This window comes from Acomys russatus, chromosome 19 (genome assembly GCF_903995435.1).
Source record: "Acomys russatus chromosome 19, mAcoRus1.1, whole genome shotgun sequence".
NCBI lineage: Eukaryota > Metazoa > Chordata > Mammalia > Rodentia > Muridae > Acomys > Acomys russatus.
In genome coordinates, this window is record NC_067155.1 from 19,744,465 (window position 1) to 19,761,490 (window position 17,026).

At 55.7% G+C, this 17,026-nt stretch overlaps 1 protein-coding gene across 2 annotated transcripts; it reads left to right on the forward strand.

Moving 5' to 3' along the window:
- Positions 1–816: 816 nt before the first annotated feature.
- Positions 817–16,905, forward strand: Atp4a (ATPase H+/K+ transporting subunit alpha). 2 transcript variants are annotated; one of them, XM_051162678.1, is made up of 22 exons: positions 817–828; positions 934–1,071; positions 1,191–1,250; positions 1,820–2,023; positions 3,220–3,333; positions 3,550–3,802; positions 4,319–4,587; positions 5,355–5,553; positions 6,037–6,146; positions 6,236–6,370; positions 7,028–7,220; positions 8,008–8,183; positions 9,564–9,700; positions 9,792–9,942; positions 10,056–10,224; positions 10,341–10,495; positions 13,983–14,106; positions 14,342–14,487; positions 15,765–15,898; positions 16,374–16,475; positions 16,573–16,664; positions 16,877–16,905. In XM_051162678.1, exons 1-22 carry the CDS (start codon positions 817–819, stop codon positions 16,903–16,905), a joined length of 3,102 nt encoding a protein of 1,033 aa, XP_051018635.1. The 2 variants fall into 2 exon arrangements, with proteins under 2 accessions (XP_051018635.1, XP_051018636.1); XM_051162679.1 differs by having other exon boundaries at positions 9,792–9,915.
- Positions 16,906–17,026: the final 121 nt, after the last annotated feature.

Consider the following 17,026-nt stretch of genomic DNA (forward strand, 5'->3'; position numbering starts at 1 on the left):
AGGCCACTGCAAAATCATACCAAAGGTCCTACCACTTCCCCAGCCTAGCCCCTCACTTGCTGCCCCAAGGGATCCCTTGCCTGTGATCATGGAGGGGTGTCTTAGACTTCCTGGCACCTGGCACTCAGCTCAGACAAAGGCCCTTAGATACAGCCTTTCTGCAGTGTGCTCCTTCTGAGCAGATTGGGGTGGGGTGATAGGGGGATGGTTGGGAGTTGTGGGCAGCAGCTGGAGGTTTACTGTGCTGGTGGGACCCTGTCAAACTTCCTCAAAGCCTCAGTTTCCTGTCTCTGCCCAGTGGGAATGGGAGAAAACATGTGATGTCACACAGGTGACCATGCACATGCTGTAGGGCTCACAAGAGGACATGGAGTATGTGATCAGCCTGGTCCTGACTCTAACATGTCCTAGACTAGGGTTGAGTGAGTGGCTTCAGCTCTCTGTGTCCCAGTTTTCCCGCCTGTGATGGGTATTCCTCGCCTCACAGGGGCGTTAAATGAGTGAATGTGTGAAACTCTCAACACACTGCCGGGCACCGAGCGAGCGCCCCATGTCTGCCCCTCTCCTTGCTGATATATGGCTGTTATAACCCAGGGGTTCCTGATCTGAGTGACAGGTGGCGATGGGGTTTGGGCAGCTTGGAACAGCCCAGTAGAGAATGTCTGAGCTTTCCAAGCCTGAAGGTTACCCCGCAAGGAGCCTCATAATCAGCTGCAATCAGCTGGCCCTGCCCCACCCCCATCCACCCTGGGTATATCAAGCTTGGTCCAGACCTAGGATGCTCTGTGGACCAAAGAGGACAGAGCACCAGGCACCATGGGGAAGGCAGTGAGTGGTGCCCCCGACCCCAGGGGGGATCTTTTAGGCTCGGCATGGGGGGAGGCAGAAGTCTCATTGGCATCTGACATCAACTTTGTTCCATCCCATCCCCAGGAGAATTATGAATTGTACTCGGTGGAACTGGGGTCTGGCCCTGGTGGGGACATGGCGGCCAAGATGAGCAAGAAGAAAGCGGGCGGCGGGGGCAAGAAGAAGGAGAAGCTGGAGAACATGAAGAAGGAGATGGAAATTGTGAGCATTGGGGCGGCGGGGGCCTGGGCACGACCGAGGTGGGGCACGGGAAGCCGGGCTGTGGGCAGGGTCCGGCTGTGAGAGGCCGAGGACGGTGAGTGTCCCGCACCATCCCCTAGAACGACCACCAGCTGTCAGTGTCTGAGCTGGAGCAGAAGTACCAGACCAGCACCACCAAGGTGAGATGCGAGTGGGTATAGTGGGGGGGGTATAGTGTGGGGAGGGGCATAGTGGGGGGAGGGGGTAGAGTGGGGGGAGAGAAGATGGGCAGGAAAGAAGGATGGGGAGAGAGAAAGGAAGAGATGAAGAGAACGGGAGAGAAATAGAGGGGAGAGAGAGAAGAAGAGGAGGAGAAGAGACATATAGAGAAACAGAGGTGGAGGAGAGGGAGAAAGAGAGGAAGAAGAAAAGGAGGAGGAGGCAGGGCAGGAGGAGGAGAAGAAGAAGAAGGAAGAGACAGAGAAACAAAGGCGGAGGAGAGGGAAGGAGAGATGGAGAGAGAGAGGGAAGAAGAAGATGAGGAGAAGGAGGGTAGGAGGAGGAGGAGAAGAAGAGACAGAAAAACAAAGGTGGAAGGGAGGGAAAGAGAGATGGAGAGAGAGAGAAGAGAAAGATGGAGGGAGAGGGAAGAAAGAAGGAGAGGAAAAGAAAGAACAGAGGAGGAGAAGGGGGAAGGAGACCAAAGCAGATGGGTTGGGGCAAGACCCTGTGACCTACATCATGGCCACACCTGCCCGTTCGCTCCCAGGGCCTGACTGCGAGCCTGGCAGCTGAGCTGCTGCTGAGGGATGGGCCCAATGCGCTCCGGCCACCCCGGGGCACGCCAGAGTACGTGAAATTTGCGCGGCAGCTGGCAGGCGGTCTGCAGTGCCTCATGTGGGTGGCAGCTGCTATCTGCCTCATTGCGTTCGCCATCCAGGCCAGCGAGGGCGACCTGACCACCGATGATAACGTGAGTGGGGGGTGCTGCGGGGCAGGCGTGGGGCAGGCACAGGGAGAGCCCCTCCTCCCGGGGAACTAGGACACTGAGCCCAGGACTTGAATGGGATGTAGAGTGAGGGCACAGAAGCATTAAGATGCAGTTCCAGAGACAGGGATCCTGGGAGATGGAGGACATTGGGCCGTGGGACAGACCTGAGGGGAATAGGGCACAAGGGACGCTGTTGATGACTCTTGGAGGTATGGAAATAGAACTACAAATTTTAAGTATGGATAGAAAAAGAAGAGGAGGAGGAAGAGAAGGAGGGGGAAGAAGAGGAGAAAGAGGAAGTAGAAGGAAGAAGAATCGTGGATGTAGGACAAACTAAGGACATGAAACAGGAGACATAGGGACTGGGGCTGAGATATACAGAACACTGAACAGCACACAGAGACACAGACAGTAGATATGAAAACACTGATAGGGAAATGGAGGTGCAGAGAGGACTTCGACCTGTGTCAGTGCCAGACAGAGGACACGGGGTGTGTGACATTGGAAAAGGGCTCGGAAGGCCATCGGTCAAGTGACATGGCGCTGGTGCTCAGAGGTACACACACTTGGTGTTTTGGGCATTAGGGTCTGCAGTACAGACACAGGAATGGAGATGACACAGGGACTGGTGGACACAAGGGCACAGGATGGCATGTGGACTAGAAAAAACGGAAACGTGAGGCACAGAGGAGACAGCTGGGAGGTGGTGGCGCAAGCCTTTAATCCCAGCACTCGGGAGGCAGAGGCAGGCGAATCGCTGTGAGTTCGAGGCCAGCCTGGTCTACAAAGTGAGTCCAGGACAGCCAAGGCTACACAGAGAGACCCTGCCTCGAAAAAAAAAAAAAAAAAAAAAAAGAAACACGAGGAGACATGGCAGATGCACGACTTAGGGAAGTCAGGACTAGATGAAGAAACATGGACCCAGGACCACAGAGGGACGTGGGAGCTCACACAAGACGTTTTAGATACCGGGAAAGTGAACGCGGCATTTGTACAACATGGGCGCAAGGGCTTCGGCTGCGGGAATAGCACACGAGGCTTCCAGGTAGACTGAGGAAGCCCTGGAGGTGACCTCAAGAACACGGGGGGGGGGGGGGTCTCTGTAGCAGAGCGGTGGCCTTGGGGCGAAGGCCTCCCCAGCTCCTGCGCATAAAGCTTGACTGCGTCTCACCCTGCAGCTGTACCTGGCCCTGGCGCTCATTGCTGTGGTCGTGGTCACTGGCTGTTTTGGGTACTACCAGGAGTTCAAGAGCACAAACATCATCGCCAGCTTCAAGAATCTCGTACCCCAGGTGGGGTCCCCCAGCTTGCCACCCCCACCCCCACGACCTCCCCCATCTCTTCAGATTCCGTCTCCAACCCGCCTCAGGCCATCTGGGGGGGGGCGGGGAAGGGCGGGGCGTCCCGTTCCATCCCCCTCGCTAGGGCTCCCCCTCAATCTTTGGCCCCGCCCCCGTGCCCCCTTGACAGTAAGCAACCTCTATGGCCGCCCCTACCCCTGCCCACAGCAAGCCACGGTGATCCGAGACGGGGACAAGTTCCAGATCAATGCGGATCAGCTCGTGGTGGGCGATCTGGTGGAGATGAAAGGCGGGGACCGTGTCCCAGCAGACATCCGCATCCTGTCGGCCCAGGGCTGCAAGGTGGACAACTCCTCACTCACTGGAGAGTCTGAACCGCAGACCCGCTCGCCGGAGTGCACGCACGAGAGCCCCCTGGAGACCCGCAACATCGCCTTCTTCTCCACTATGTGTCTGGAAGGTCTGTGCAACACCGCTAGCCTGTCCCGACTTCACTTAAGAACCCCCTTTTTTGAGCCGGGTGGCGGCGGCGGCGGCGGCGGCGGCGGCGCACACCTTTAATCCCAGCAGAGGCAGGTTCGAGGCCAGCCTGATCTACAAAGCGAGTCCAGGACAGCCAGGGCTACACAGAGAGACCCTGTCTCAACCCCCGCCCCTGCAAAAGCACCTTATTTTGTTTTCTGCGATGCATGCCACATGTCTCCCCAGCACAGAGCACCTTCTTTCTTTCTTTCTTTCTTTCTTTCTTTCTTTCTTTCTTTCTTTCTTTCTTGAGACAGGGTTTCTCTGTGGAGCCTTGGCTGTCTTGGACTCGCTTTGTAGACCAGGACCAGGCTGGCCTCGAACTCACGGGGATCTGCCTGCCTCTGCCTCCCAAGTGCTAGGGTTAAAGGCGTGGGCCACAACGCCCGGCTCAGAGGACCGGTCTTATGCTGCCCACCGTACCCCTGAACTCTCTTACTTGTCACAACTGCAGGCACGGCGCAGGGCCTGGTGGTGAGTACAGGCGACCGCACCATCATCGGGCGCATTGCGTCGCTGGCCTCAGGTGTGGAAAACGAGAAGACGCCTATCGCGATTGAGATCGAGCACTTCGTGGACATCATCGCTGGCCTGGCCATCCTCTTTGGCGCCACGTTCTTTGTGGTGGCCATGTGTATTGGCTACACCTTCCTTCGGGCCATGGTCTTTTTTATGGCCATCGTGGTAGCCTATGTGCCTGAGGGGCTGCTGGCTACTGTCACAGTGAGTAGGTTGGGGGGCTGGAGGGCGGGAGGGGATAGAAGGAAGTGAGGGGAGCAGAAAGCCGCATGTTGGATCATCCCACCAAACTTCCCTTCATCACCCTCCTGTCTATCCACCCACTCAGTAAACATTTACCGCTGGGCGGTGGTGGCGCTCGCCTTTAATCTCAGCGTTCGGGGAGGCAGAGGCAGGAGGATCGCTGTGAGTTCGAGGCCAACCTGGTCTACAAAGCGAGCCCAGGACAGCCAGGGCTACACAGAGAGACCCTGTCTCAGAAACAACAAGAAACAAACAAAACATTTACCAGCTGCTCCCCGTGTCACACACCAGGGCTCAGAGAATAAGTCGGGTCCTGGACCAAGGAAAATAAGGACAATAAAATAAAAATAAAAATAAGAAATAAAGAAAATAAGTCAGCCCAAGCTCAAGACCGACCCACAGGAGGGAGGCTGGGAAATTCTTTCCTTTTTTTCATTGTGTTGATGTGAGCTGGGACATCTCAGAGAGAGAGTATCTGGGAATACCGAGGAAATAAAAACATGGGCCGCAAAACAGCTTGGAGGGAAGAAGAAGAAGAAGAAGAAGAAGAAGAAGCCTGTTTTGTCTTTTTGGCCCGAGGAATCTTGCAAAGTGCGGTGGCTGTATACTACAGGAAGGGCCGGTATGGGGCCTGGCTGTGTCAGTGTTCCATCCATCCCCCCCCCCCCATCCCGTCCCCTCCCCCGCCCCATCCTCTTCCCCTCCTCCCTCCCCCCATCTGTCCGCAGGTCTGCCTGTCACTGACAGCAAAGAGGCTGGCCAGTAAAAACTGCGTGGTCAAAAACCTAGAAGCGGTGGAGACCCTGGGCTCCACGTCCGTCATCTGCTCAGACAAGACAGGAACTCTCACGCAGAACCGCATGACCGTGTCCCATCTGTGGTTCGACAATCACATCCACACGGCAGACACCACGGAGGACCAGTCAGGTGTGGGGGTGGGACGGGAAGGCACCAGGACCGAATGAAGCCGGGGAGCCTGACGGGGAGCCTGAGGCAGGCTCCGCGTTAGCGAGGGGAGCAGGCCCTGGGTCCTGTGAGGGGAATCCGGTCTTCAGGAGGATCTCTTCTACAGTGTTTGGAGAAAGCTGTCTTGGGGTACTACCCATGACTGGGGAGGGGACTGAACGCATCAAGAAAGGCTTGGCTCGCCGGGGGGCGGTGGTGGCGCAGGTCTTTAATCCCAGCACTCTGGAGGCAGAGGCGGGTGGATCGCTGTGAGTTCGAGGCCAGCCTGGTCTACAAAGCGAGTCTAGGACAGCCAAGGCTACACAGAGAAACCCTGGTCGAAAAACCAATAAATAAATAAATATATAAATAAATTTTTAAAAAGAGAGAAAGAAAAAGAAAGGCTTGGCTCTGGTTCGGGAGATCCATTCCCACCAAGTCCTAGCCCAGACGTCTGGTCTCCAGGGCAGACGTTCGACCAGTCCTCGGAGACATGGCGGGCGCTGTGCCGCGTGCTCACCCTGTGCAACCGCGCCGCCTTCAAGTCCGGCCAGGATGCGGTGCCGGTGCCCAAGGTGAGAGACCTGGGGATTCCTCCCGGGGGGTGACGTCTGGAGCCTGGTGACGACAGGCTTCCACCCTCACACCGGACCCTGCTCCCCAGCGCATCGTGATCGGAGACGCGTCTGAGACCGCGCTGCTCAAGTTCTCGGAGCTGACACTGGGCAACGCCATGGGTTACCGGGACCGCTTCCCCAAAGTTTGTGAGATCCCCTTCAACTCCACCAACAAGTTCCAGGTGCGCTGGGCTCTGAGCACCGCCCCCGCCCACCCCCCAAAATCCCCAGTGGCCACGCCCACAACGGGAGGGGCGGAGCCTCAATTTCCCCATCCATCCCCCAAAATCCACAATGGCTACGCCCACAATGGGAGGGGAGGAGCCTCAATTCCCTCCCTATCCACCCCCCAAATCCACAATGGCCACGCCCACAATGGGAGGGGAGGAGCCTCAATTCCCTCCCTATCCACCCCCCAAAATCCACAATGGCCACGCCCACAATGGGAGGGGAGGAGCCTCAATTCCCCCCATCCACCCCCCAAATCCCCAATGGCCACGCCCACAATGGGAGGGGAGGAGCCTCAATTCCCTCCCTATCCATCCCCCACATATCCCCAATGGCCACGCCCACAATGGGAGGGGCGGAGCCTCAATTCCGTATTCACCCCCCCCAAATCCCCAATGGCCACGCCCACAGCGGGAGGGGAGGAGCCTCAATTCCCTATCCATCCCGGCTCACAACCCAGCCCACGTGTGACTAGACCACGCCCACACGCGAGCTCTGCTATGGCCAGGACCCTGCTCCCTTAGGCCCCGCCTCCCTTGTAACCACGCCCCTCGGCGTGGCCACGCCCACCGACCCGGCCCAGCTCCTTGCTGCTAACTCTGTGTCAACAGCTGTCCATCCACACGCTCGAGGATCCGCGCGACCCCCGGCACTTGCTGGTGATGAAGGGCGCCCCCGAGCGCGTGCTGGAGCGCTGCAGCTCCATTCTCATCAAGGGCCAGGAGCTGCCCTTGGACGAGCAGTGGCGTGAGGCCTTCCAGACTGCCTACCTCAGCCTGGGAGGCCTGGGAGAACGAGTTCTTGGTGAGGGCCGGCATGGGCATGGCGGTGTGTGAACAGGGGTGGGCACAGACCCTTCCAAACTTCCTGGGCCGGACCTGACCACTGTGCTTTCCTGTGGTTTTTCGTGTGGTCCTGCGGATGGAGCCCACGGCCTCGTGCGTGCCATTCAAGACTATACGGTTGCTAGCCCTAGCCTCTCCCACCTCTGGCCCAGGGGGTGGTCTGCCCCAGCGCTCACCCTTGATTTTACCTTCCCTGTGTCAGTCCTGATCTTTTTACCCTGATACTTTGAGCCAGTCTTACTACGTAGCCGTGGCTGTCCCAGAACTCACGCTGTAGACCAGGCTGGCTTCCAACTCAAGAGACCTGCTTGCTTTCTGCCTCCCCAGTGTGGGATTAAAGGAGTGGGCCACCATGTCCCTCCTTTATATTATCTTTGACCCTTCCCCAAGTTTAGTCTTCACTCCTTAAACTTTGTAGCCCCTGGAAACGCTGGAAGGCACAGACCCAGTCCAACTCTGCCTTTCCCTTAGCTTTGAAAGAAAAGGTTTTCTTCCTTCTCAAGAGTGTAAGGTACCTCAGATTGGCCTGCAATTCCCTCCCGAGCGCTGGGGTTACAGCCCATGCCTAGCTCTAAACCTCAGTCTCCTTGTCTGCTGGGTGAGGGTGGATTCAGGATCTGGCATCCACAGATGGTGCAAGGGACCTGGTTCTATCACAAGCCTCCTGACCCCTCCCGCCCTGTTAGTACACTCTCCGCCCAGACTCCTCTCGTTCCCCCCACCACCACCACCCGTTTTCTGGTCAGGTTTCTGCCAGCTCTACCTGAGCGAGAAGGACTACCCACCGGGCTATGCCTTCGATGCGGAGGCCATGAACTTTCCAAGCAGTGGCCTCTGCTTTGCCGGACTTGTATCCATGATCGACCCTCCTCGGGCCACCGTTCCTGACGCTGTGCTCAAATGCCGCACGGCAGGCATCCGGGTATGGGGGGCGGTGGAGGGGCGGGGAGGGGGCAAGGATGACAGAAACCCACCTGTAACTGTCATGAGTTAAACCGTACTGCGTCAAGATACGGGAGTTCTGGGGGTAGGAAGCTACACATATAAGCTGTATCCAGGGGCTCGGTGTAGCTAGGAAGTTGCCCTTTTTCATGGCTTTCTTTCTTTTTTCTTTTAAGATTTATTTATTATTATGTACACAGTGCTCTGCCTGAGCACCATATCACATCACAGATGGCTGTGAGCCACCATGTGGTTGCTGGGAATTGAACTCAGGACCTCTGGTAGAGCAGACGGTCCTCTTAACCGCTGAGCTACCTCTCCAGCTCCCTTTTTCATGTCTTAAGCTCCCTTTTCCGTCTCTCCTGGCTTCAGTCTCAAGCAGTGCTCCAACATAAGTGTGAAAAAATGACAACTTGCCTCCACTTCCAGTAACTGCAGTTTACAGTTCCCGCCTGCCCTGCTCAATAGGGTCACACGATCATCCCCAAACCAGCGTTGGTGGCTGGGTGGTTAGAAAACCTTGACTGGCCACATCTGGGCTTATTTGCTCAATCTTGTCCAGAGAACTCCAACCAACTGCCTGGGAAGAGCCACTCAGCCCTCTACCTACCCCCAGCCCCCGGTCTTTAGGATGCTGTATTCTTTTTTTTATATACGTATTTATTTATTAGTATGTATACAGTGCTTTGTCTGTCATACATCTGCAGGCCAGAAGAGGGCGCCAGATCACATTACAGATGGTTGTGAGCCACCATGTGGTTGCTGGGATTGAACTCAGGACCTCTGGAAGAACAGACAGTGCTCTTAACCTCTAAGCCATCTCTCTAGCCCGTGGATGCTATATTCTTGCCGCAGGACCTTTGCACTGGCTGTCCCTTCCACGAGGCCAACTCTCTCATTTTTATTTATTTATTTTTAAAGATTTATTTATTTATAATGTATACAGTGCTCTGCCTGCATGTGCACCTGCAGGCCAGAAGAGGGCACCAGACCTCACTATAGATGGATGTGAGCCACCATGTGGTTGCTGGGAATTGAACTCAGGACCTTTGGAAGAACACACAGTACTCTTAACCTCTGAGCTGTCTCTCCAGCCCATCATTTTTAGATCTTTGCTCATAATGTCACCTCCTCAGAGAGGTCTAAGCTCATCTCTGCCTCTCAATGTCCTACGTACGCAGTTCGCTTGTCCTGTTATCTTCCTGTGCTAGAATGCCAATGCATAAAGACAGGGAGGCACAGTTGCCTCTTTTGGTCGTAGACACAGCAGGAGGTCACGCTTGTGGAAATAAGGATTGTGTCAGCAGATATCGACCGGGGAGATCTGGAGGGGTGAAGGGTAATGCTGGCCTTTCCACAGGTGATCATGGTGACGGGTGACCATCCCATCACAGCCAAGGCCATCGCAGCCAGCGTGGGCATCATCTCGGAAGGCAGCGAGACAGTGGAGGACATTGCCGCCCGCCTCCGCGTGCCCGTAGACCAGGTTAACCGGAAGTAAGCACCTGCCAGCCCTTCCCTGTGGTTCCCTCCCAGACCCCACACCGACCGTCACCCCAGTGAGACCCTCCCCCGACACCCGCTGCAGGGACGCCCGGGCCTGCGTGATCAACGGTATGCAGCTGAAAGACATGGACCCGTCTGAGCTGGTAGAGGCGCTGCGCACCCACCCCGAGATGGTGTTTGCTCGAACCAGCCCCCAGCAGAAGCTGGTGATCGTGGAGAGCTGTCAGCGACTGGTGAGGCCCTGCTGAGGAGGCTGGCGGGGTGGGCTAGGCCGGCCCACCACTTTCGCCATTGCCGCTGCTGCCGCCTCTCTGACAGCCTACTCACCGGACCTGCTTGCCCTCAGGGTGCCATTGTGGCCGTGACAGGGGATGGTGTGAATGACTCCCCGGCCCTGAAGAAAGCGGACATTGGCGTAGCCATGGGCATCGCTGGCTCGGATGCTGCCAAAAATGCTGCTGACATGATCCTGCTGGATGACAACTTTGCTTCCATCGTGACGGGCGTGGAACAGGGTCTGTGCCCTGCTAGGGAAGGGCGGGGGAGGGCAGGCCATGAGGGGCTCAGGAGGAAGCCAGTTTTGGAAGGGGGGTTGGCACCTGCTCTGCCTCCTCACCCCGCCCCCCAACAGGCCGGCTGATCTTTGACAACCTGAAGAAATCTATCGCCTATACGCTGACCAAGAACATTCCGGAACTGACACCCTACCTCATCTACATCACTGTCAGTGTGCCCCTGCCCCTCGGGTGCATCACCATTCTCTTCATAGAACTCTGCACAGACATCGTGAGTCTCCAGTCTGGTGCCAGCATGTCCCCCCCCACCCCCCCCCCCACCGACCCCAGGGTCACTATAATCTTTTGTTGTTGTCTTTTGAGACAGGGTCTCTCTGTGTAGCCTTGACTGTTCTGGACTCACTTTGTAGACCAGGCTGGCCTCGAACTCACAGCGATCCGCCTGCCTCTGCCTCCCCAGTGCTGGGATTAAAGGCGTGCGCCACCACCGCCCGCACTATAATTATTTTTTACATCAACAGACATCCAGAAATAGGTAGACATGGAGGTTGGCAGGCAGGCGGGTAGGCAGGGAGAGAACCATGGGTTCAGAGACGCTCAGACAAACAGATGCCAGCTGGACGTGTGCCTGTAATCCTAGCACACACGCTAAGAGGCAGAGACAGGAGACTGACTTTCACATGAACTCTGGTGCCCTGTATTTGACCACATCTCCTTGATGGGGAGGCACGGTGGCACTCAGCGGAAGGACAGCAGACTACCAAGAAGAGACCTGATACCCTAGGATCATATTCAGGGGGAGGAGGTCCCCCTCAGTCACAGTCATAGGGGAGGGGAATAGGGGGAAAGTAGGAGGAAGGGAGGAATGGGAGGACACACGGGATGCGATAACAATTGAGATGTAATATGACTTAATTAAAAAATTATAATGCAAAAAAAAAAAAAAAAAAAAAAAAAAAAAAGAGGCAGGGACAGGAGGTTATCAAGTTTGAGGCCAGCCTGGCCTACACAGTGAGAGCCTGCTTTAAAAAAAAAAAAAAAAAAAAGAATAAATAGAGATGTTTGCAAACATAGTTATCTAGCTCCAAAGGGGTAGCAGACACAGACAGCAGACACAGACACAGACACAGACACAGACACAGACAGCAGACACAGACACAGACAGCAGACACAGACACAGACACAGACACAGACAGCAGACAGCAGACACAGACACAGACAGCAGACAGCAGACAGCAGACAGCAGACACAGACAGCAGACACAGACAGCAGACACAGACAGCAGACAGCAGACATAGACACAGACAGCAGACAGCAGACACAGACAGCAGACACAGACACAGACAGCAGACACAGACAGCAGACACAGACACAGACAGCAGACACAGACGACAGCAGACATAGACAGCAGACACAGACAGCAGACACAGACACAGACACAGACAGCAGACACAGACAGCAGACACAGACAGCAGACACAGACACAGACACAGACAGCAGACACAGACAGCAGACACAGACACAGACAGCAGACACAGACGACAGCAGACATAGACAGCAGACACAGACAGCAGACACAGACACAGACACAGACAGCAGACACAGACAGCAGACACAGACAGCAGACACAGACACAGACAGCAGACACAGATGACAGCAGACATAGACAGCAGACACAGACGACAGCAGACATAGACAGCAGACACAGACAGCAGACACAGACACAGACAGCAGACACAGACAGCAGACACAGACACAGACACAGACAGCAGACACAGACAGCAGACACAGACAGCAGACACAGACAGTAGACACAGATGACAGCAGACCTAGACAGCAGACACAGACAGCAGACACAGACACAGACAGCAGACACAGATGACAGCAGACACAGACACAGATGACAGCAGACATAGACAGCAGACATAGATAGTAGACACAGACACAGACACAGATGACAGCAGACACAGATGACAGCAGACATAGACAGCAGACATAGACAGCAGACACAGACAGCAGACCCCCTTTGGAAGGCAGCCCCAAAGGCAGCAAAGGGCCCACTTCCTAGGCTAGGCCCACACTAATTTACATAATGTCCCCATCACTGCCCCAGGGGATGGGCTTTCTTGTGATTCTCCCCATCTTGCTGGTCATGTGACTGAGGCACAGATAAGCTAATTTAGGGGCCCCAGCTGGAATCTGAGCTCAGGCAACTATGTTCCCTAGGGCTGGTGCACCTCACCAGTCTACTCTGCGGCCATCCCAGGCCATCCCAGCATGGACTCTCCCTTTACACATCACGGACAGGAGTGAAGAGGGGACAGAGCACACGCATGAACACACACACACACACACACATGAGAGAGAGACAGAGACAGAGAGACACAGAGACAGAGAGAGAGAGTAAGAGACAGAGAGAGACAGAGACAGAGGCGAGAGAGACAGAGAGACAGAGACAGAGACAGAGAGACAGAGACAGAGAGAGACAGAGATGGAGAGACAGAAAGACAGAGACAGAGAGACAGAGACAGAGAGAGACAGAGATGGAGAGACAGAAAGACAGAGACAGAGAGACAGAGAGAGACAGAGATGGAGAGACAGAAAGACAGAGACAGAGAGACAGAGACAGAGAGAGACAGAGACGGAGAGACAGAAAGACAGAGACAGAGAGACAGAGGCAGAGACGGAGAGACAGAAAGACAGAGACAGAGAGACAGAGACAGAGAGAGACAGAGACAGAGGCGAGAGAGACAGACAAAGACAGAGACACAGAGACAGAGACAGAGGCGAGAGAGACAGAGACAGAGAGACAGAGACAGAGAGAGACAGAGATGGAGAGACAGAAAGACAGAGACAGAGAGACAGAGACAGAGACGGAGAGACAGAAAGACAGAGACAGAGAGACAGAGACAGAGAGAGACAGCGACAGAGGCGAGAGAGACAGAGACAGAGAGACAGAGACAGAGAGAGACAGAGATGGAGAGACAGAAAGACAGAGACGGAGAGACGGAGAGACAGAGAGACAGAGACAGAGGCAGGAGAGAGAGAATGAATGTGACTCAAGACAGCTTCAAAGCGATAGAGTAAAGTGTTTGGGCACATGCCTGAGCTCCTAGCATGTGGGGAGCAAAGAGAGGAGGCCCATGGGGTTGAGGTTCTCCTGGGCTACATAGTGAGTTCAGGGTCAGCCGAGGCTACACAGCAAGCCCGTAGAGAGAAGGGTGGGTGAGGGGCAAGGGAGGGAGGAGGGAAAAGGAAGGCAGGAAACAGAGCAAGAGAAGAGGACAGGAGTGATGGGGGCGGAGGGGAGCCAGCCAAAGAGCTAGCTAGTGGGAGAAAAGCAGACGTCTGCCAAGTGTGCCGATGCACGCCTGTAATCCTAACCCTTGGGAGGAAAAGGTGGGAAGATCAGTTCAGGGCCAGCCTCAGCAACACGGTCAGATTGAGGCCAGCCTCAGCTACATAAGACCCCCGTCTTAAACAAAACAAACAAAAGGCAGACTCCAGACATGCAACCTGCATACCAGCCAAGTGGCCCAGGTTGTTGGGGCAAGTGTGGTCGTGTGGTGTGGTGTGTGTGTGTGTGTGGTGTGTGTACGTGTGTGTGTACGTGTGTGTGTGTATGTATGGCGTGTGTGTGTGGTGTATGTGTGTGGTGTGTGTATGTGTGTACGTGTGTGTATGGTGTGTGTGTTGGCTTCAGAGTGAACGGAGTTGGTGGCCCAGACTACCCTCAGCCCTGTTCCCTTCTGCCCTAGTTCCCGTCTGTGTCCCTGGCGTACGAGAAGGCGGAGAGCGACATCATGCACCTGCGTCCACGGAACCCCAGGCGTGACCGGCTGGTCAACGAACCGCTGGCTGCTTATTCCTATTTCCAGATTGGTGAGCCTTGTGGCCTGAGACTGGGCCCCCAAGACTGGGCCCCCGAGGCAGGGCCCCCTGAGATTGGGCCCCCGAGGCACTGCCTGCGTGCCGTGGGCTTCCTGGCTGCGGCCCGTGTCCCTGCTCTGTGTGCGTGCCTGGTTTTGTGTGTCTGCCGCTGTCTCTGTTGCGCACTCCTGTGTCTGGCCCTCCCCGTCTCTGCTGCCGCACTCCTGTGTCTGGCCCCCTCCCCCAGGCGCCATCCAGTCGTTTGCGGGCTTTGCTGACTACTTCACAGCCATGGCTCAGGAGGGCTGGTTTCCTCTGCTGTGTGTTGGGCTGCGGCCACAGTGGGAAGATCGCCACCTACAAGATCTTCAAGATAGCTACGGCCAGGAGTGGGTGAGCTCTGCCTGCCATCCCTTGCCATGCCCTCTTACCCGGTGACATATCTGGCTTGGTCTGTGATTGCTGGGGAGACTTTCCCTCACCGTCCTTGGCTCCACGGTAGAGGTGACCCCCTTGCTGCACTGACAGATGACTTTATCTCAGGCTCAACTGGTCCTTTTTTGTCATTTTCCTAAGTGATGTCATTCACAGAGTTCTGGTGTGTGGCACCTATGTCACTGAAGGCTTGAAGGGCAGTGGGGCCAGCTGTGTTTAGTTTGTCTTGAAGAGTAATGGGTTACAGAGCAGGAAATTCCCCAGAGCCACTGTCACAGTTAAGAATGCAGAGTCTGGGGGCTGGAGAGGTGCCTCAGAGGTTAAGAACACCGGCTGCTCTTCCAAAGGTCCTGAGTTCAAGTCCCAGCAACCACAGAGTGGCTTGCAGCCACCTGTAATGAGATCTGGTGCCCTCTTGTGGACGGCAGGCACACATTTGGGCAGAATACTGTATAAATAATAAGTAAATCTTTAAAAAAAAAAATGCAGAGCCTGGGGCTATCCTGGATTCACTGTACTGTATCGATCCTACAAGCCGTTTGGCCTGTCTGCGTCCCCCTTCTCCAGCCTATCCCAGCCAAATTCAGGCAGATTTCTGTGAGTTCAAGGCCAGCCTGGTCTGCAAAGCGAGTCAAAGAAATGCAAGTTATTAGGCCCCCACCTCAAGGCCTCTGGTCAGAAACTCTGGGAGTGGGGCCTCTCGGGGAGTCTGACACCTGTCAGTCTGCTGTTTCAGTTACACACTGTTACCTGTGAGTTCCAGGCCAGCCTGGTCTATGTATAATTGAGTTCTAGACCAGCCAGGCTACATAGTCTCACACACACACACACACACACACACACACACACACACACACAGTGGGCGCTGAAGGAACAGCACATATGGCAGTTGCCCCCGTGTGGGGCATGCATCTCTGCTGCTACTCCTTGGTCCCTGTCACCTTTCTCTGAAGATCCCCCAATTCCCCTTCCCAGGCTCCTCACTTGATCGTGCTCTCTCTCCTAGGAAACCCCCATGGCCCACCTGTCAGTTCAGGCAGAGCTACCCAAGCCCCTGTAGATGCTGGGACCCTGCAGCCCAGCCTGCGATGTGACAGAAGGGAGCTTAGGGACCTCAGTGCCCAACGGGGTGGCAGGGGCTCTCTCACCCAGGCTCAGGCTGCCCCTGTCCCCCCACGGGGTGGCAGAGGCTCTCTCACCCAGGCTCAGGCTGCCCCTGTCCCCCTGGCCTGCAGACATTTGGTCAGCGTCTGTACCAGCAGTATACCTGCTACACCGTGTTCTTCATCAGCATCGAGATGTGCCAGATCGCTGACGTCCTCATCCGCAAGACTCGCCGCCTCTCTGCTTTCCAGCAGGGGTTCTTCAGGTGCCCCCAACTGGCCCCAGCCCCTGCCCCCCGGCCCCCAATTTCACATCCTACCAGCTCCCAAACAGCAAATGCCAGCACCAAATGTAGTGAGCTGGGTGTAAACCTCCTTGGAAATACGGAAATATGGTCTTAGCTGGACATCAGGGCCCTTCTTTTTTGTTTTTGTTTTTGAAGACAGGGTTTCTCTGTGTAGCCTTGGCTGTCCTGGACTCACTTTGTAGACCAGGCTGGCCTCAAACTCACAGCGATCCACCTGCCTCTGCCTCCCTGAGTGCTGGGATTAAAGGCTTGCATCACCACCGCCCTGCCTATCAGGACCCTTCTTAATCATGGGCTGAGGCCAAAAGGGCTAGCTCCTGCTCCTGAGGTCACAGGTCTAGGACCTCCCTAAGTTCCTCCTGATCTCCAACCTCAGGTGGCTGGTCCGTCTCAGCGCCTGGCCTGCCAGTCTGAGTGCCCCCTCCCCCCACAGGAACAGGATCCTGGTGATCGCCATTGTGTTCCAGGTCTGTATTGGCTGCTTCCTGTGCTACTGCCCAGGGATGCCCAACATCTTCAACTTCATGCCCATCCGGTGAGCCTGTGAGGCGCTGGCAAAGGGATGGTGGGGGCACATGGGATACAGACCTGGGCAACAGCCTTGACCCTGTCATCCCTCACCTGCCCTTCAGGTTCCAGTGGTGGCTGGTCCCCATGCCCTTCGGCCTCCTCATCTTTGTCTATGATGAGATCCGGAAACTTGGAGTTCGCTGTTGCCCAGGGAGTGAGTGTGGAGGCTGGGGGGGGGGAGGGGGAGAGGGACCGGGAGGGGGACCCTGGGAGTTGGGGGACTGAATGGGTCTTAAGAGCAGCTCCCTGACCTCTGACCCTTGACATGACTTCAAGCCTTTGTCCCTCTAAAAGCACTACTTGTTTGTAACCTTTGTTCTTGCGTGTGCATCTCAGACTGAGTTTCGTCTCTCCTCTGTCCTCCAGGCTGGTGGGACCAGGAACTCTACTATTAGTGGGACAGTCACCTCTCCATCATCATCGTGGGGGCTTACGGGTGGCTTGTCGAAACAACGCAACCGATTCCCAGGCTGTACCCACTTCTGCAGCCCGTGACACCCCCCCTTTTGAAGGACT